At 40.7% G+C, this 20,622-nt stretch overlaps 1 protein-coding gene across 4 annotated transcripts; it reads right to left on the reverse strand.

Annotated features, from left to right (window-relative positions):
- Positions 1 to 312: 312 nt before the first annotated feature.
- Positions 313 to 18,527, reverse strand: WDR89 (WD repeat domain 89). Of its 4 annotated transcripts, none has more exons than XM_075150888.1 (3): positions 18,446 to 18,527; positions 17,760 to 17,845; positions 313 to 1,970 (listed from the first exon to the last, which is right to left on the reverse strand). In XM_075150888.1, exon 3 carries the CDS (start codon positions 1,937 to 1,939, stop codon positions 770 to 772), a length of 1,170 nt encoding a protein of 389 aa, XP_075006989.1. In that variant the 5' UTR covers positions 1,940 to 1,970; positions 17,760 to 17,845; positions 18,446 to 18,527; the 3' UTR covers positions 313 to 769. The 4 variants fall into 4 exon arrangements, with proteins under 4 accessions (XP_075006989.1, XP_075006986.1, XP_075006988.1 ...); XM_075150885.1 differs by having other exon boundaries at positions 18,376 to 18,527; XM_075150887.1 differs by lacking the exon at positions 18,446 to 18,527 and adding an exon at positions 18,335 to 18,378.
- Positions 18,528 to 20,622: the final 2,095 nt, after the last annotated feature.

Consider the following 20,622-nt stretch of genomic DNA (forward strand, 5'->3'; position numbering starts at 1 on the left):
CCACTGAAGATCTTCCCAGTCTTCCAGGTGCACCCCCCTGAGATGCACTTATCAGGAGAGAATGAAGCTGCTTGCAAGGCTTTGGGGTATTTTCATGGAGGAAATATGCCCTAAATAATGCCAGTTTAACAGTTCTCATACACTTAAAAATTAGCTGCTTGGAATCATGTGTTCCTGTTTGGTTGAATACATTCATATCTTTGCTATGAAAAATATGGCTCTATCAACTGCTTCTTTATGAGCTTGTTATATGACAGTGCAAAATTACTTATTTTCTCTTTCATCAAGAAGTAATTCCCTTAGGCATTAAGATGTGACATAAAATCTTTTAATATACTGAGCAATTTCATTAAGTTCTCTGTAAAGAAAGCAAAATACAGCATGAAATACAAAAGCTTTTAAAACATGCCAGGGAATTTCAGTGGGAAGGTAACAAATTATGCAAGCCACAGGCCTATATTACGCATTAAAAATGTTGGCTGAGACATTAAACAACCACAGAAACGTTTTTATATAATATGATTTAAGATCTATTGTTCAAGAACTGGAGAGCAAACATTTGCTCTTTGCTGATTAATATTAGCAACATAAAAAAAAACCCCAAAACAAAAAAAGGCAATTCTTCTGATGACTGAAATACATTCCCAGGTAGAATTCAAGCATGTAGTTCTTTCTACAGAATACCTCCAAATAAAGCACAGCCAAGCGTTGCCTGAGAGATTAAACACCAGGAAAACTCTGCACAGCAGAGATTCCCACTTTCAGCATTTTACTTTTTCCTGCTTTTGAGGGAGCTGTTGTGAACTCTTACTCTCTTCTGCACGGAAGAAGCAATCTTCATAGATGCTTTCTTTGCGAGGGACCTTTCCACAGCTCTGGGTTTCCATAGCAACAGCTGAGCATCCTCTCCACCCGTCAACAGAGACTCATCTATCAGGTTCCAGCAGAAGGAGCGAACAGTGGCAGCGTGTCCTCCGCAAAGGGTACCCACCAGGCTCAGTCCGTCGGAGCTGCAGCTGATGAGGTGAATGTTTCCTGTGGACGTTCCCCCAACAAGAAAGAGTTTGTCTGCCTTTTCGTGGTACAAGCCACCTACCAGGTAACGTAAGCTGTCGTTTTCAATGCAGACTGCGTCTCTGACATCCACAATGTGCAACAGTGTTATTGGTTCTTCGGTGTCTAACTGAGCGATGTCCCACCAACAAAATCCCTCATCGTGCGTCATGCAGTAGACCTGTTTATAATCTTTCCCAGACCAGCCAATAAAACTTACTGATGAATTGGAGTTGCAAGTTGATATCAAAGCATCATCTTCGTTATCCCTGTTAATGTCGAACACATTAACCAACCCATCAGTTGACCCAGAAACTACCAAATTGGGTTCGATAGGATGAAAACAAATTTTAGTGATATCATCATTGTGACTTTCAGAATAGACTCCCAAGGGTTCTTTAGCTGCGCTGGCACAGTTTGTAATGCCTCTTGCATCCCAAAACACCAGAAACGTGTCCTTTTCGACTTTTTCTGTTCCAGCACAAATTATGAGATCACTGCAGTTGATATCAAAACTGATGAAAATGTTGGAAGGATAGCCACTAAATATCTGCACAGCTTTTTGAGTGGCTAAACGAATATCCCAACATTTTACTGTACCATCACTGCATGCTGAAAACACTATGCTGTCACATGCATGTGCAAATCTGACTCCATTAAGTATCCCAGGACGGCTACTGTACTCCCGCAGGAAGTTTAATGTTTCCCTGTTATATACCCTAATTGACTTATTGGAACACGAAACTGCCACAAAACGGCTGCTTTCAGATTGAGCAGGTTTGGAAACGTCTATATCCAGTAAGTAAGCAGGTTCCTCACTTAGCGTAGAACGTTTTGCTATGCGCAAACTAGCAAGCTGCTCCTCAATCTTCTCCACTGCAGTCATCTCAAATGCTGTTCCTAATGTTGTCAGAAACCTGTAATAAATAAAATCCAAGGTGAGTTTTAATTATAACATTCTTAAATAATACTAGCTTTAAAAATATGTACGAAAAAGCATCTTGCACAGAAATGATGCATGAAGTCAAAATTCAATTATGCTGATGTCCTACCCACTACAAATTCATTTACAGAAAAAGAGAACCGGAAAGGGCTCCCCGAGTTAAGGAGTTCAGTCTCTTGTGACTGTAAGCACTACATCACATAATCTCCTTAAAAGATTAAATAGTCTGTCTTGAATCCTGTGAAAGTCACTTAGCTAAATTTCCTTTATTATTTTTATAAAGTAAATAGTAAAGTGATGTTCTGCACAAGTGGAAAGAAAATGAAGTCATCACCACTACCTGAGGAGGAATAATTTTTGTTCTAAAAAGTTGCTAGGAGGCACAGCCCGCAAATTGTTGCATCAGTACAACTGCAGGAGACTTCTTAGGTGAACTTTTCTGCTGAGGGACGCGCAAAGGGTAGGCAGAGAACAAGACCAAAATTACACAGAACTACAGCCTGAAATGGCCAGATGAGATAAATTTTACAAGTATTTAGGTGCCCAATGACGCACATAAACACCTGTCAGCATACCACGCACCATCTAAATAGGCTACATGACATCAGTGGAATTCATTGGAATTAAGCACTTTTGCCTTTTTCATCAATTCTCCCAAGAACCTAAATGTTTTTTGAGCCTCCTATAAAACCACATAACGGCGGCTCTTAGTGTAACTGATAAAAATCTTCCCTTCAGAGGCAATTCTTCTCTGGCACTACTGAACCCTCCTAGAAACCCAAACTATTTCAGTGATGTGCACAAATTCAAATTTTACCAAGCAAACCCAAAATTAAACAATATTCTCTCAATCCTCTCATACATAGATTCACTTCTAAAAAATGGTGTGCCCTAAAGAAAAAAAAAAAAGAAAAAGGAGTAGTTCTTTCTGTAACACAAAGGAAAATTCAATTCTGTAATTGCAGTAAAGGCTTTCATCAATTTAGACTCAGAAAAAGTACTGAAGCATTTAAATTTAAAAGAGATATTTGCTGTCATAAACAATACATGGTTTTAGTGAGTTCACAAACTACAACCATTTTTAAAAGAAAGATGTAGGTGGGGTATGTTAAGTAAGCATAACCGTCCACATGAATGACTTTTGTTAAAATTACAGGTTCAATTAGACTACTTTTCTGTGTTTAAAAAAAATGAACACTGAAGGAATCACAGCACGTTCTAGGGCGTCAACACTCCAGTGACTTCTCACTGGTACAGATATTTCAGGTACTCAAAAATCTCCTTATTTCCTTAAGGAGTAGGCCAGCACCCAATCCTAGTCACCACATGCATGAGAGGACACTTTTTGAAAAAATCCAAACAGAAACGGAGTAAAAATCAGGCAGACCCAGAATGCAAGAAAATATTCTCATGCCTTCCCAGCTGTCCTATCATAAATTTTTCTGCAAATTCTTCAGGCTGGATTTTTAGGGATGGAATGAGCAAGTTTCCATGTATTCCTTGTTTTAGGGTAATTATTTTAATGGTCCATGAGAGACTAGCAACAAAGGAAAAGTTGCTATGACAAAACTGCATTCTGCTTTTTTTTCTTCTTAGTGTTGTTTGTAGTTTCAGAGTTTTGCTTTCCCTCCTCCTATTTGGTACATACAAATATTCATGACGCCATGTGACAAACGAGCAAATTCTTAAAAAACAGCTTAAGTAGGCACACTCATAAAAGCTTAATTCCCAAGTCACAAATAATCTCACTAAGCTATTTGCCTCAGTAATATCCTGACAATGAGGTCCCCAGGTTAATCTTCTACATCAAAGCAACCTTTCAGAGCACATCTACAAGTAATTTTTGCCATAAAACGCAGACATCCTGTGGAAACTCCTTTCCCCTCTGAAGAGAAGAAGTTCAACACGTTTTCTGGCATTAGCCTGCGTACAACCCGACCCACAGAGCTTGCTCCTTACTTACTTTTCTGAGTATGTCCTCAAATGGAACAAGCTTTTACTAGAACTATTACATAAAGTGGACTGTTCTCAAACACTGCTTGCTACACTGCTCGCTACACTGCTCAAACACAAAACTATTAAACTTCCATTGAAATTAATAACTTAAATTTAAGAAATGAAGTATTTTAATATTGTTTATAAGGACAACTTTTCCTTAATCTAATTTACTGAAGAATTACAACGGAAGATTCTATTTAAATGCTGTTTCAAAAACACAGGTTTGCAGGTGGAGAAAGGAGTTTTCATAAACCAGCTATCCTGTAGTGCTATGGTTACAAAAAATTGGGTTCTCTCTGTAAACTTTTTGTAAGAAAAATGTAGTTTTCCAGACTGACCTTAATTTCAAGCTCTAAATATTCAGACTTTTTGTACTCAAAAGGCCAAGTAAATTCAGACATGTTCCTGACATGTTCCTTTCCATTTGAAAAGCAAGCTGCAGTTGTTTAAATATTACTGACTTTGATAGAGAATATTATGCAATGAGCAGTTTCTACGACACTGATGTCAGAGCTTTTTCTGCTTCAGAGGGGAGGGCGAGGGAACTCTACAAGTACCCAGAAGTTGTAAAAAGCCAGAGTCTGCAAAAGCATGTTCATTCAGATTTAATAATATTTTCTGGGAAATAAAATTAGCTCAAGATAGCTCTTAAGCTTTTACCCCTGAATGACATAGGTACGGCTATTCTGAAATACCAGAAAATGCTGTTCATGTCTCCAGATAGATGTGCAATTTATATCATCGGGAAGCTGCAGGGTACAGCTTTCAATTCTATTTCCACTGCAACAACTCAGAAGCCTCAAAATTGCATTTGATGGCAGCCAGGTTTTTGCTAAAAACTCAGTAAAATGTCTGCCCTAGTAAGAAAGTCTTTAGACTATTACGAAATTGTGATTGAAGGTTATATAAACAATTCATGCTCAAACTTCAGGGTGTAGCTGCCAGCCCTTCCTTTTCAGAAGGGGAAGTCACTGTTGTATTTTGATGGGAAAGTTTAAATGGCAGGAATAGGATCTGTGTTAAATTTATGAGACAAATCGGAAACAATGGTCTTCCAAACACAATAGAAGATAACTAAGCATTGGACTGCAGCCACCTACAAAGCACATGGTGCTCTGCACCGCAGAAGGGAAGCACTTTCAGGTTAGCACTCCCTAACTTCAACAACACAGGTACCTCTTTTGTTCCTGCCACAAAGAATCCTTTGGCAAAGTCAGTATCTTTGACACCTGACATACTTTGGACATAGCACAACAGCCAGTTGGGATGATCAATGAGGAAAACTGCTCATGCTAATGTGACAAACTGTCTGAAACAAAGACTTTGTGGGGCACAGACAGCTTGCTCCTGAACTGTTCCAGTCTCAGAAGAAATCACAGAGAGCACGGGCAAAAACTCTTCTTTCCCCAAGGTACCTCCTTTGCTCAGAACGTGAGGTAGTTAATTAAATTCAGGTTCTTCACTTATTCTAACTCACAGTGGCCCACAGTCTGGATCTACAGTCTCAACACAGACAAAATTCAGGTGATGCTAAGGTGCAAGGAAAAGACCACCACTTGGGTGACACACGAATATCAGGCTGAAGGTGTCTGGCTATGGCTCGTCACTTGTGTTTGAAACAGAAGTCCAATCCCATCCTCAGTGATCACCATTCCTCGGGTGTAACAGCTGCTTCTCTCATCTGCATTCACATCTGCACCCCCTGGGCAAGGTGAAACCACCTTTTACAAATCAACCCTGAAACTTCTGTGTTATTGTATCTAGTCCTCTGGAACTACATTCATGTGATCTTTTCTACGACCTAACTTCACAGTTACATGCAACCCCTGCACATCTCCTTGATATCACAACTACCAGAAACAATAAGCTTCTTGAAGGACACTCAAAACTCATTACATCTTGGGAAGTCAGAATAATTTCAGTGCTCTGAAATAACCTAAAATATTTTGACGTCCAGGGCATCCTACAAGGCTCCTTTAAAAAAGAAATAAGCTTGATTTTCAGAATAGAAGGCATGAAGTGGAAAGGATGCCAAAGAGGCAGGACAGGATTTTCAGATGCCTTTGTTATGTATTTCTCACTAGTGGAGGGTGGGAACAAACACACAACAAGACTAGAAGCAAACAGCCAGGGGTGCTGAAAGCAGGCCTTTCCAATGACAGAGAAATGAAAGGTAAGCACCTATCTGCACAAACTAAACATTTAGTATTGTCTCAGCATATACTGCTGTACTCTTTGTGCACTATTCTAAAAGTTGCAGTCTCAACTCAACAGAGGATTGAGTCCTCTTCAATCCAGAAAGTTTTTCAAAAAATAAACCAGCAATTCGTAAGTTATTTTCCTTCTCCTTTTAGCGGTGTACACAAGATGCTGCCAAATAGCATAGTTCTCATTTCCAAAAGGGAATGTTAGCTCAACAACATGTAGAAACATAAAATTACCTCTCTGAAAAATATCGTGGAAAATGTGGGAGAAATGGAACTTTCTCAAAGATTTAATCAGTAACGTAAGAGTAACTTATGAGTAGGAGGGTAGAAACACGTAATAAAAATGAAAACAACCTGTAGTTTTGGCAATCTTCTCTGCAGAGGTCAAATACCAAAAATAGCAAGGGATTTGAACAGCAGTAGATGAAATCTTGCACTGTTCTTTCCTACTATAAACAATACAAACAGACCCTCCCTTTATCTGCACGATTATTAAAAGTTCAAGAACAAACTAGGAACAAACCTGAAGCTCTGGGCAGTGGAAAGCAATTCATGCATGCAACATTACATGTGGTTTGCATTTTAAAACAAAAATGCAAAGCGCAAGGTTGGCTGAGGAGAACGCATTAGTATGCTGCACTTCACTAATGCAAAATGCCTTTAGAGACCTCTCCTCACCGGCACCACTTCAAAACAGAAGATGGATCAGCCAAACGATCTAAGTACTGAGGGGAAGCACAAAACACCCATCAGGCATGCATAATTTCTGCAGGATACAAACTTCTATAGTTGATTTTGTTATTTTACCAAAGCAGAGAGATAAGGTGTTTTTCCAGCATTCCCACAAAGCCATTTTAAGGTGAAGAGAGTAGCATTTAGTCTATCAAGCAGGAAGGGAGTAAGATGCGCGAGAGACTACGCTAAAGTGCAGAGACAAGATGTAAACTGCCAAGAGAATTATTTCATCCTTTCAAATCAGCTACATCTAGTTTCCAAACGTAAAACACAGCAAGAAAAAAATTCCACATAATTTTGCATTTGCAGTACAGAGAAAAATATTATATCAAGAGAGCAGAAAGGAGGAAAAAGATAAAACACTGCCACAACAAAGTCTACGGGAAGAGCAAAAAAGTTAGGTCTACCAAACTAACTGCCTTCCATGAAATCAATTCCTACCCTCCCACCAGTATGGGGTACAATCCTGTTCAGCGATGGAGAGAAGAGCTGTAGGTGGGATAGAGAACCAAGGAAATGGCCTTAAACAACAGTATTGGTCAGAGGAAAAAAATAAGAGTCAGAACTAGGAGAAAACAAAGGGAAAAAGTCACAGGTGCTCACTGCTTTGGGGTTAAATAATTTAAAAAAAAAGGAAACGACAATTTTTGTGTACTCATCTTTTGGGGGCACAAGCAGGTGTTCATGTCGATACAGAAACAAAACCTCTTTTTGAATATTATACCAGATATCCACAGAGAAAGAACACAAAAACAACTTTTGGATTTGACCAGGCGTAGTTTTAAAGGCATAAATCATAAAAACCATACATTGAGTGTTTTCATCAAAAGAAAACTTTTAAAATTCGTTTTTTGGTGTAAGATTTTGCATTCCAACTAGAAAGACCTATTCTGATTTTGCATCCAACACTGGAAAATATGGTGGGGACAGGCGAGATGTAGAAAATCTAGGCATGTCTTCAAATTGCAATGACTTAACATTCAAACTTGAGTAACTGAAAGCCTATTGATATAAATTCTTGAACCGAAGAGATGGTAAAGAGCTGCAAAGAACCCAGATAACTAGCCATTGTAAGAAAAATCTAAGTGTAGAACAATTCAATGTACAATTAAAAAATTCAAGGGAGCCAGAAAACACCATACAAAACTATAAAAATGCTCAAATTACTAATTTTGGCTTCAAATTTAAGTCAAAATTTTTAAAATTTGATGTCAGATAGCTAAACTACCTTCTCTAGAACAATTTAGGAGACCCTAACATAAAACATGGGAAACATAGTTTCTAAATACTCTAAGAAGCTGTGTCAAACATTGTTTCAAACATGTTTGAGAATTTTCCTTTTTCAGTCTTCTCTTTTCATCCAATTCCATGCTAGCGACACAGACCTACTAACAGAGGAGCAGCAAAGTAAGCTCTCTGTCACCAAAATCACACTGACATGAGCAACTGGATCAATTGAGAACGTTCTGGTGAGCGGGAGGTTTCCTAGTAGTGACCTCACCAGGTAGAGGATGTTACTGCACCCAGGTGTTGATGAGGTGGTCATCCAATAAAGGAGACTGCAAAGTAGTAAGAGGATAAGAGATGCTCTATTTTACTCTCATGGCTATTCTCAGATCAAGCTGACAGAAGCTGCAGCAGAAGCAATCCTATTTTATAAAGGCAGATCCGAAAGATTCCCAGGCAAAGGTTAAATTACAGAAAGAGATACTGTAATCGGGACATTTATCTTCGAAATTCTATATATTCTCCTTTATTTTTGTAAAGAATACTGTATTTAAAAACACTCTGTGAAAGCTAATCTATGCCTAAATTGCACGCTCACGGCCTCTGAACAGGTAAACGACAAACTCTGCATCCTCAGGTGGATTCTAGAGAACAGGCAAGAGCTGCCAGGAGAACTGCCCTTGCACTGGGCCTTGGCTTTTGCATTGGAGCAAGTCTCTGAGATGGGGGTCAAATATGACGTTTGTGTCCACTGCTCCTCCCTTCTCCCTCTCCTCCCAGGCTGTACTCCAGCCCAGCACGCTAACATATGGGGTGAGGCATCCAGATCACCTTCTAAAAGAAGGGTAAGCATCTATCAGGGAAGTCATGGCCAGTTCTGTGACGCTCACCCTTTCTCTAACAAACATCTCCTCCTAGGATGGGATCCAGGATATTGGTTAACACCCCCACGGGGATCGGAAGGTGACGTGTGCATCCAACAGCTCCAGAAGACTTCACTGTCCAAGTGCTATGCAAACATCAATGCTCCCAACTCCAGCAGATGCTACATAACTTACAGCTTCAGAACACGGCACCTTTGTGTCCTGGTGTCTGTCTGTAATGTAACCATGGCTATTCAGCCAACCCGCCGCAGAACTTGAAGGGAATCCAAGTCTCAGCCTTCTGCATTTGTGCTTATCTCATCAGACCACAGTGACCACGGAAAAGTTATTTCCTTTCTCTTGTGAGCACCTCCCACCGTAGACACCATATTGACATTACTTTTTGTAACCACAAACATAGGAAAGAAGATACAGAACTAATCAGTCTCTCAATTACGTACAGCCAGCAACTGCTGGAAATCAAACATGTAGGGTACAATGTTCTCCTGCACGTAGTATTAATTTTTTCTCCATTCACATTTCCTCAGTGTAACCATGAGCAGCTAAGACAAGGTTCATACCTTTCTCTGAACTATTCTCACACGCCTCCTCACTAACCGCATTTTCTTTTGTTAGAACTAGAGCCATGCACCAAGATGGCCATCTCACAGATAAGGAAGACAGAAATAAAGCTTTTCATCCGAGTGGATTTGAACAAGACCCTGGCCTACGAATGCTTACTAGTCCTGATTCTGGCAGAACAGCTTACTAAGTAATTCCCAGCAAGCTGCAACATTCACTCTTTACTTTCTTAATCAGTGAAACAAAGACAGTATTTGCCTAACTCGTAATACTCATGTACACAAACATTAGTAAGTACAGTCAATACCAGCCTTTCAAAAGAAAAAGCCTTGTTCTGAACATCTACACTACAAGATAAAATGCAAAAGTCACAGTAACACCGCAATGCACCTGCAAATTCCACAATCGAAAAGTGCTTCGATGTCTTTTCAAGTTTGGGATTACAAGAAAGGACTCCCAGAGCGATGATTTTCAGGGCCATTTTAAGCTGAACAAAACTACCACATGAACGGGCAACCCCAATGATCCACCCGACAGAGAACGGTGAAAGGAAAAAATTACTTATGCAGCTGCATGAATAATTTAGTGACTCTGAAATAACACCATTTATTTCCTTCAATTTAGACACTGCCACTTGGTACCAACATCCCCATATAAAAAAATCTGAAAATAAGTAAGAAGATTCTTCCCAAATATTAGTAAATTTTGCTGAAATTCTTCCAAAGAATTTGTTTCTACACCACAGGAAGCTTGGGAAATTTCTGCCTAAATTTAGCAGCAACTAGAATGAAAGGATATAAAGAAACTTAGCTACAGCAGGAAAAATAGCTCCTGCTACTGGTGCCAAAATACCTATAATGGGATAAAATGTTTTATTTACCAGAATATTTTAGAGATTCTTTCATAACAGTAATTTAGCTTAAGTACACTTTGTTACCAGAGCTCATCCTTCAACACACAAGATGATTATGTTTTCAAAACTCTTTTCTTAAAAACCGAAGCTTAAATCAGCTACTACAGTTCTCATCTTCACCAGGGATGTTGCTGGTGAACTGATAAGAAGATATTCCTCTACATGTGCAGATGTGGCACCAGTATTTTCCAAACACAACATTCGTGTGCTTGGCAATTTTTAACACTACGCTGACATCACTGCCTAAGCAATTCTCTGCAGTTCCAGATGTATTGCGCAAGCACAAACATCTGTCAAGCCTAAGCAGGGGAAATGACTTCTCATTTTCCTCACTTGCTTCCCCAGGAACGTGCAGATCACTAAGGTATCTTCACCAGTCACATCCTACAATATCCATTTTTTATATTTAGCTAATCCAGAATATCACCATGTCAACATAATTTGTCAGACCCTCTCCAGTATCAAAGCAACAGGAGAAACTGGAGATCCTTGCATGTCCGTGACAGTTCACAGACTATCAGTTTCCAAAACACGCTCTTTGTGCACAGCCTGACAGCTGGAGGCTCTGCTGAATCCTTATCGTGCCCTAAGCTCAATTTTCAATGCTTTGTAGCAGACAAAAGCAAAAGATGTCCTCTAAGTGACAACAGTAGGATGGAAGAGGCTGAAATAAAGGGTTTTAGAGCTCTGTTGACTCTATCCTGTTCAAGAGGTTACCTTTCAGTCTCCCTAAAAGATGCTGAGGCATCAAATACGTGCACATTGTACCTATGCAAGGCACTCTCTTCAGTTCTTTGTTTTCAAGAGCCTTTACACAGTATTTACACTTGAACCGTACATAGCACTCCAGTACTAGCTTCACCAATGCCATGCACAGGTAAAAAAATCTTTTTTTTTCCTTTTTATAATATCCAAATGCACAGTGATTTTCCACCATACTGCACTGGAAGTTCACATTCAACTGCTTTTTCACTATGAGAGTGATTTAAGAGTCAGTCATAAGAAATGGAATTGCGAAAGGACAAAAGAGCAAGTATGTAGGTATTGATACTCTACCACTTTCTGATCAAGAGACCTACTGTATACAGCAACACAGACAATGCCTGCTGGCAAAGCACAACAAAACCTATATGCTTTTGTTAGCATCCATGAACCCCTAAGACTTAGGCGGGGAATTTATTTTTCTGAGATCCCCAAAGATCCTTCCAACATCTTCAGCAGTGTTGCCCCAAAACAAGACAAGGATAAAAAGCAAAGTCAAGAGCTTTATGCATTTTAATATGCATTAATATGCATTTTAATGACCCTGCTCTCAAGCCATGTTTGTTCCCAATGCTTTAGTCCATCCGTATTTCGCTGGGTTGTAGCAGGTTGCCAGCAGGGCTCTTTGCTGAAGCCAATCTCTTGATAACTAAACCATAATCAAGTGCAGAGGAGGACGGGTTAGATGATTCAGGGAATGGACTGTTTATTTTACAAGAAGTAGCTGGGATGCTTTGCCTTGTATAGCTTGGCAAAGACAGAGACTGAAAAGGGATACGATTACTATCTACAAACACATCAAAGGAATAAATGCTGAGGAGGGAGGGGAGCTACTCAAGAACAATACTGGCACAACAGTTTAAGAGTATAAACTGACCATAAATAAAATTTAGAGCAGAAATTATAAAGTTTATCTTTCAAAATAGTTTCCAATTAGAACAGCGGGGGCAAAAACATTGACTGTCTTCATCTACTTTAATAACCTCATCAGCCTGGCACCCACAACTGCCTTGCACAGCAAAGAACACAGATAGGAAGGCAGACTGAAAAACAAGCAACCACGAGATAAGCTGGCTCATCATTTCTTTCTAGAAGATACCACATTGCCAGACAACAGCAAGACATAACATTTGCTTACTGCATAGTTTCAGAAGCAGTATTAAGACTGTACGAAGAGGATATGTATGAGCACAGGGGGAATGCAACTTCCAGCTTAAGGTGGTTTCCTCTCCCCATGCCCCTGAAATTGCCAGGATAAAAGTCTAAGGACTTGAGCGTGCCCCCCCCAAACAGCCACATCTTTTTGCAGACTGTTGCGTGGGAAATGCAATGCCTCTCTCTCAAGTTTGAATGTTTATCAGTCACTGCAACGTAGAACTGAAGACTTTTTGTCCTGCAGTGACTGCATTCTCTCCGTGCAACATAAACATGACATCGGTGCAGCTGAGAACACAGGCGCTAAGGCAATCTCACAGCGAGTTGGAAGTTACAAGGGGGTCCGCCGGACAGAAGTTGTTATTTCGTACTCAGCCCACTTGATGTCACTAATGACCACCACTCACGAGCAGCTCAATCACTCTTCGAGGAGCTGCAGAGTCACAGATTTAGACCACGCAATTCAAAGGGAGAGCACTTACTCTTTTTATTACAACTAGATATTCCTCCACTAATTTTAATCAGTTATGAGAAGCTAATTGTCTTCTTAACAGAGTGGCATTCAAGGAAACAGAAACTTAATTTAGAGTGCAAGGCACAGGAAAGAAGCCTGAAGTACTGCAAAGAACATTATTAAGGTACCAGCATTTTCTTCTTCCTTTTAAAAGCCTCAGTTCCTCAAATCACACTACTAATCAAAAATCACAGCTTTCACTTAGAACTGTCTAGCACCAAAAACTGGAGAAGAAAAAACCCCCAAATTCAACTACACTGCAACTTTTGCTTTCTGATCTGTCAAAGAGGTTAAAAATAAGTTACACGCTCTTTTTTAAAGTCTCATTTTTGTGAATTCAATTCAGAGCTTTTGATCTTTCAGACTTCGTGATAATGCAAGATGCGACTCCCGTATTTCCATGCAACACACAGAGAAACATACAAGGAACAACTGACTTCTGTGCGTTTGTATTTGCTCTCTAAGCATCCAGCAAGTGTCAAGGCCAGAAACACCCAACACTAAATTTTCCCAGGGAAGGAGGGGAACAAACCAAATCCAACAACTAAAAAACCCTTCCTCTCTCAATCTGTTACACTCACGTCTGGCTCTTATGAACATTCCTGAAGCAGGAACATTCAATACACATACATGGTAATAGTTATCCGAGACGTTAAACCACTAGAATTCATTTTTCCTTAAACCTGTTTTTCCCCCTTGCAAAACTGGGTCATGTACTTCCTTAGATATATTGACAGATATTGAGTAAACTAAAATCAACTTCACTTACCTCAAAAAAATCCTCCACAAACCATATACAAAACTCGACTAAGTCAGGTTTGCTAGTAAAAGAGCTGTATGTTTCTAAACAAGAATTTTGCTTTCACGGCCATCTGTTTGTCCCTTCTGATTCCACAAAGGAATAATAACACTTAATTCCAGCTCTCTCAGTCATTCCCATAGCAACAAACATACACAAATGCTTATTACTGAAAGATCCTCAAATTATTGAAAAGTGATCAATATCTGAAGCTTCCTATTCCAGGCACTGCCAGCATATAACTCTATCTAGCAAGCGGTTTGCCAATTTTAGTTAAATGCGAGGTTGTCTTTTCACCAATTTAACTGCTTACCAATTGTACAGCACTTTTACATCTTCTTATTTTTAATGAGAAGCTGAGCAATGGTTTTGACTTAAAATAACAGGCACGGGAAAAAAGAAAGATCACAGTAGTTACGGCTAGCTGCAGAGAGAGGTGCAAGTGAAAAGCTGCTAATCAACTAAAAAAAAAAAACCCAAAAAAGATGAAGATTCTGCTGAAGAAAAAAAAAGAAATAGCAAGAAAGATGACTAATAATAGAGTAAAAAATCATTTTACTTTAAAGCTAATTTTTTTTGAATTGGTTAGTTTAATCCAGCGTAAGAACTATGAGTGTTTTAATGCACCTGTTTTTTCACAGGTAAGATTCAGTTGCTATATTAAACGAAGGATTTCCAGAACCCTTCAGTTTTGATTTTTCATTAAGTTTTCATTAGCTGGAAAACTAGAGAATTAAAGAAAAATAGCAAGTACCCTTCCAAGGCCACAGTGAAGTCTTATATAAAACAGTAAGTCTCAAAGAGCAAAACAATAGGGACTAAGAGGTTTTAAAATACTTTCATTCCTCTATCTGTTGCAACTTTTAGTCTGAAACTAAACACTAAGGTCACCTCAAAGCATTTTCAACAACACAAATAGTGTAATAAAAAATAGTAACAAAAATCTGAGAATATTAACAGTCTGCAAGAAGTGCCTTCAGATTAATGTGAAAAGGGGAGATAAATTTATGTAAAGTCTGTAAAGGGCATAAACAACAGTACAGATGGTTTATCTTGCAAAGGAGATCAGACTAGATAATGCAATAGTCCTTCTGGACTTAATGAAACAGAATAAAAAGTATCAGACTGAAGAGTCTTTAAGAAAATACTAATGTGAACTTATTAAAATGGATAGCTGTGCAATATTTGCTTCCTGCCACTACTTATAAAATAGTTTGATTGTTGAAAACACTCGAATATCCTGTAAGGCCTAGAAACAGGACAGAAAACACATTCTATGCTGGGACCTTCAGAACAGCCTAATGGTATTACTCAGTATTTGTCCTACAATTTGAGCATGATTTTTTCAGTGCTATAGATTGGCTTGCTTTCTTCTTCCAGTGAGCCATCCACCCCTATCTCCTGCTCTGTTCTCACTGAAACATTTTGTTGAAACTTACATCAAAGCTAAGGCAAAAATAAATCGTAGAAACAATTCATCCAAATTTAATCTGAAGGCAACGTTTTGGCATCAGACATCCTTGACTCCCAGTCTAAAGCTTTATCTACCAAAGCACCCATGTTCTATATAAAATTTCACAATCCTTCCCCCTTCCATTTATTTTAGAAGCTAATACAACACACTTTGATCAGTCACGCCCATGCACCAAGTTACGTCTACATATATTTAACTGACCAGCCCTAAATTAAATGCTCTAAGCTTCTTTACAGACTGCACTGAACACGTCCCATCTCTACATACTGACTGCACCAGCCCCACAAATTAATAAAACATGCCTCTGCCAGACCTGAACCATCACCAACTCCGCTTGGTTTGTAGGTGCGAAGTGCTGCAGCAGAGCTGTCCTTTCCTGGGGCTTCAACACCTGCAGCCGGGAAGGAGGGAGCAGTCAGAGGGCAGCTTTGAGGGGAAGAAAGGGGAAGGAAAAGGAGGTGGCAGGAGGAAATAAGATAAGACAATGCACCAGCAAGAATTTATGTAACCCTTCTGTTAAAGGAAAGAGACAGTATAGGAACATGAGAAGAGGAAGAGCAGAGGGAGAAGTGGATAGTTGGTCAGGCTAAAGTCTGAAGAGGGCAAAGGCATGTTGAGGTTGAACTTACTAAACCCACATGGCTATAGGCAACCCGCTCTTTTCCTGCCTTTCTTATGTCCTCCATTGTCCATCTTGCATCTAAACTACTTGCAAGTCACAAAACACACTCATCTCCAAAACCTGGCCTTGCCAAGTCTCCAATTCACATGTCTCAACACCTTTTTTATGTCTGGTGTGAAACCTACTAACAGACTTATCATCACACAGGAGAAGCTGACCCACATAGACGTCTTTTCACCCACCAATTAAAAAGCCCTAGAAGTCTGCACAGGCAACTTTATATCAACATGGCTAATCAGCACAGTTACATCAACATGGCTAATCAGCACAGTAGTCCAGATTTCCTTCCGCTTTGATTTTTTTCAGAAAAGCTCAGAAATCACATTACTTGTACAGTTACAATAAAAGCATGTCAAAGCTGCAAAACACAGCTGGGAAGTGCTGCCAGCACATAATGACAGCAGTCTGGTTTTACACGAGACCTCCACACAGTCAGGTACAGACCAGACCCTAGGGCCGCCCAGCAAAGGATCCTTGTCCTCAAGACCAATGCAGTGAAAGGACAAAAAAAACCAAACCAAACCAAAAAAAACCCACACAAAACAAAACATCTTGTACTCAACGCATTTAAAAAGCTACCTGAACATCGCTGATCATCCCATTTACAGCAGAACTCTTATGGAGCAACAAGGAAGAAAATTTTTTCCAGAAAGTCTGAGAACACACAAGAAACAGCTGGGCCCCACATCACTGCCTAGGTATGCAGAGGCCGCTGAGGAGTCCCAGGCCCACCTTCCCTACAGGGGTGTTCCTTGTCCCCATGAAAAGACATTTGGAGGAAAATGCAAATAACTAACCTTGTCTTTAACCCTAGACAAACAGAAACCAACATGTAAACTTTAGACAAGCAGTATCTAAAATTAGCACCTAGAAAGCAATCCTTGGGATACACATGAACAGAAACGTTTTCAGTCACTCTGTTGACAATAACAATTATCTTATAGGAGCTGCTCTGCACACACTCTGCACACTCTACACTTCACCAAATCTGATGATTGCTCTCAAACAGGAAACCCATTTAAAATATTAGGAAATAAAAGGTATTAATATAGATTAGTTCTGAGAACAAAGTTTTTACAGACCCAAAAGCCAGCATACTAAGAAAAGACCTTGTGTTTCTGCATTCTTCCAAATATTCAATACATTTCTATAGAAAATGAATTGGTAATTATAGACTTGTAACCAATATAAGTCCTTAACATAACACAGCACTGACAATTCCACTCCCCATATCTTGTAGGAAAAAGTTAATTCTCCAACATAGCATATTTTGAAATATCTGTTGATTATAAAAAACATTATTTAAGGATATATGTATTACAGCTTTGGCAGTAGTTTCTCTATTTTTTTTTTCTTCAAGAGCATAAAAAAAGTTTCTTTTCACTTTTTCCCAGGGGAATAAAACAACCAAACAAAAAACCCAAATCAAAACTTTCATTTCTTCTTCTGACCTTTTCCAGATTTTTTTTTTGTTTTAGACTGTTACTATTATTAAAAAAGATCCCCATCTTCACCAAACCTAGGTGAGGTCAGCTGGTGCTTACCAGCATAACTACTTAATAAACATATTTTATCCACCAATACAGGTCGTAACTTTAACCCTGACAGCCCGTAAGTGGCCAGTCACAAGTCTAATCAGATAAGCCTGGCCAAATTGGCAATACACTGACACAACCCTCATGCCAGGCTCAATCCTAGCCCAGTCTCTACCAGACACAGCATCAAAGCGAGAAAGGATGACCAGGCCAATGTCAAGCCTCCACCAGCCCTTTACCCCCCGTTCAGAGTGCTTTGAGAGCACAGTTAGTCTTTCCAAGCTTCCAGGTTTCATTGAGTAACAGGATAAACTCACAGTGTAGGTCGAGTGTTTTTATTCAAGCTTTATCAGCAACACAGGCAGCATCACTATCAGCAAAGCAAGAGATGCTTCAGTTTAGCCTAATGGAAAAAGAAAAGACAGCATTGAGGGAATGAAACTTTAGGAGCCCCGCTTTCTCTCCCGCACAGGGCACTACCTACACTAAGCGATGTCCAACCCCGACGCACAGGGGCAGCTTCAGGGTCAGGACAGGGGCACCTCTGGGCGGTTGCTCTCCCAGCCCAAGCCACCCGCCGTGGGCAACCCCTATTATCCTCCACCGCAAACCCCACAGGGGCAACCCCTGCCAAACCCACGGAACCCACCCCCCCCCAGCCTCAACAGAGGGGACCGCTCCCCTCCCCCAACAACCCTCTACAGAGGACCCGCCCCGGCCTCCCCCCGAGACGACCCCCCCCCCCAGAGGCACACCCCCTCCCCGCCCTTCCCACAGCAACGCCCACAGAGCAGCCACTGCCCTGCCCCAGAGGGCTGCCCCCTCGCCCCAGAGAACCCCCCCACCTCCGCGGCGGCCCTTGTCCCGGCCCGGTCTCTCCGGGCGTCCTCACCCCGGCCCCTCAGAGCCGGCCCCTCCCGCCCCGCCGCGTACCACAGCCGGCCGCCGCCGCGTGCGCGCCGCCCCGCCCTCTGTGAGCCCCGCCCCCGGAGCCCTCCCTAACCATCCCATTGGCTGCTCCGGCCGCTTCGCCAGCAGCCATCTTCCCTCCTTGGCGGCGGGGAAAGGAAGCGACGCAGAGGAAGGGGATTGGTGCAGGCGGGGGAGGGGGCGTGGCCCCCTATCCTTTAATCGCCACAACTTTATTGGCTCCCGGCGGCGGCGGGCGGCACACGGCGAGTCCCGCCCCGTTGCCATGGCACCGGGGGCGGGACCTTCCCCGCGAGGCAGCGCAGGCCGCCGCGGTTGAGGGAAGCCGGCGCCATTAACGGCTTTCAAAGGGGAAGGGGCCGCTGGCGCTGCGTGGTAAAATCGCGGAGAGAGGCCGCCGGGGTGGGTGCCAGGCCGCGGCCTGCGTCTTCCAGCGGAGCCCGGCTGCCAGCGGCGAGCCAGGGCCTCACGGCTGGAGTTGTGCCTGCTCTTGGACATCGCTCTGGTTCGCTTGGCACCGTCCCTGAGAACCTCGAAAAGAGAATGATCTCATGTTCGACAGAGCAGAGTTCAAGAGAGTCACCCAAAGGGCTAGCAAGCAAACAGAGAATTGGCTCCATGGCACATGAGATCAGATTTGGTCAGCTGGATTAGGGACTGAATTTTCCTCTACAACTTTTCAGCAGTAAACTGGCAGTGTCTAAAAGTAATACCTGTCGAGAAGCCGGGAAATGCTGGACTGGTAGGGTTACAGGAGATGCACAAGCCCATCAGCTTCTAGGTGTGTTCGTGGAGCTGTGCTGGTGTGCCATATAGAGCTGCCGTTCTCCAGGAAGGCAGGAACAGAAAGGATTGTTTCCTGGGAGAGAGCCAAACAAGAAGAGGGACAGGAAGGTTAATTAGGTTTCCTTTCCCTTTAGCTTGCTGTTACATTTTTCCAGACCCTTTTTTTCCAATTAAAGTTACAAATACATTTTTTTTTCCTTTTTTTTTACTTACAATTTAATAGGCTAGCACATACAGAAGAAGGATAGCATACTTAACATTTGCTTCTTTTAACTTTTTATTTAACATTGCCCAAAGTGTTAGAATTTAAAATTCCTTGTTCTATTCTTAATTAACTCTTCTGCATTGAAGTTTGTTTGGCCCCAATTGCAGAGTATTGCATTAGTCCATAATCTTAGATGGATGTTATTCAGTGAGAAAAGTAATTTGTACCTTTATTTTTGTACCAGTTAAAATCGGATTTGTGGTCTTTTATGACAAATGTTCTAAGTTGTGGTAAATATTACCAATACCATAGATAAATAAGTAAGTAATTTCAAGAAGTATTTTTAAACATAGAAATATTTTCATCAGCTTAGTTTCCACTGCCATTTTTTAAATTAAAATCTAAACATTTGAGCTGACTATATATTTTTATAGCCAGATAAAAATGAGCTTTATCTAAATCTAATAATGTGGTCAAGTCACATGGATAATAACCACAGAACATTATAAAAAATATGGCTTGTACCTCAGTTTAGTGGCCTTAACTCTGACATGTAATGAAAGCAGAGAGTCAATCAAGATACTTAGAAGCACTGACAATTTCAGTTGCCTGCCACTAGTAGGGTGCAAAATTTTAATTAATTCTACATGCTTCAATATAACTACTGTTATTTTTATTACTGCAGCTATTTATGTACCTACCGGCATGATAACTTTTCAATGAGTAGAGAATACCCTTCTCTGTGATCACTCTGCAATACTGTGAGACAGTCGACTTGACTTGTATTTCACAGATGCCTTGATTATTCACCTAGATTTCAGCTTAAAGTCTGCTCTCTAAATAGTTTATTAGGACCAAATATTAATACAGCTATTTGTATTCGTGAGGAGTCACAGGTGCACAGCTCACAGAAGCCTGTTAGCCAAGCAGGTATCACAGAAGACAGACCAATTCACCAACTGCCATGAAGAAGTTCCCTTTTTTCTTTATTTTTGCTTCTTAACAATTATTTTGGGGGCCACTTTTTTCCTGCATGGTACATTGAAGATAGAAGAATATCTAAGCACATGACATCAAAGCACAAAGACCCAAATTACGTGCCTATTGTTTTCACAGTAAATACCTTTCGTCATTGTTGTGAAGCCTGGTCCTGCTGAAGTCTATCACCCAGGACTAATCACTGCTCAAATTGGTGAGAGTTGTTCCGAAAATTTCAGAACAGGCGGTATATGATTTCATTGAAGATAATATTGAATTTA

Source organism: Calonectris borealis, chromosome 5 (genome assembly GCF_964195595.1).
Source record: "Calonectris borealis chromosome 5, bCalBor7.hap1.2, whole genome shotgun sequence".
Taxonomy (NCBI): Eukaryota; Metazoa; Chordata; class Aves; order Procellariiformes; family Procellariidae; genus Calonectris; species Calonectris borealis.

Bases quoted from the DNA above. Each gene is read 5' to 3' on its own strand.
- WDR89 (XM_075150888.1), bottom strand. From the start codon at position 1,939: ATGACTGCAGTGGAGAAGATTGAGGAGCAGCTTGCTAGTTTGCGCATA.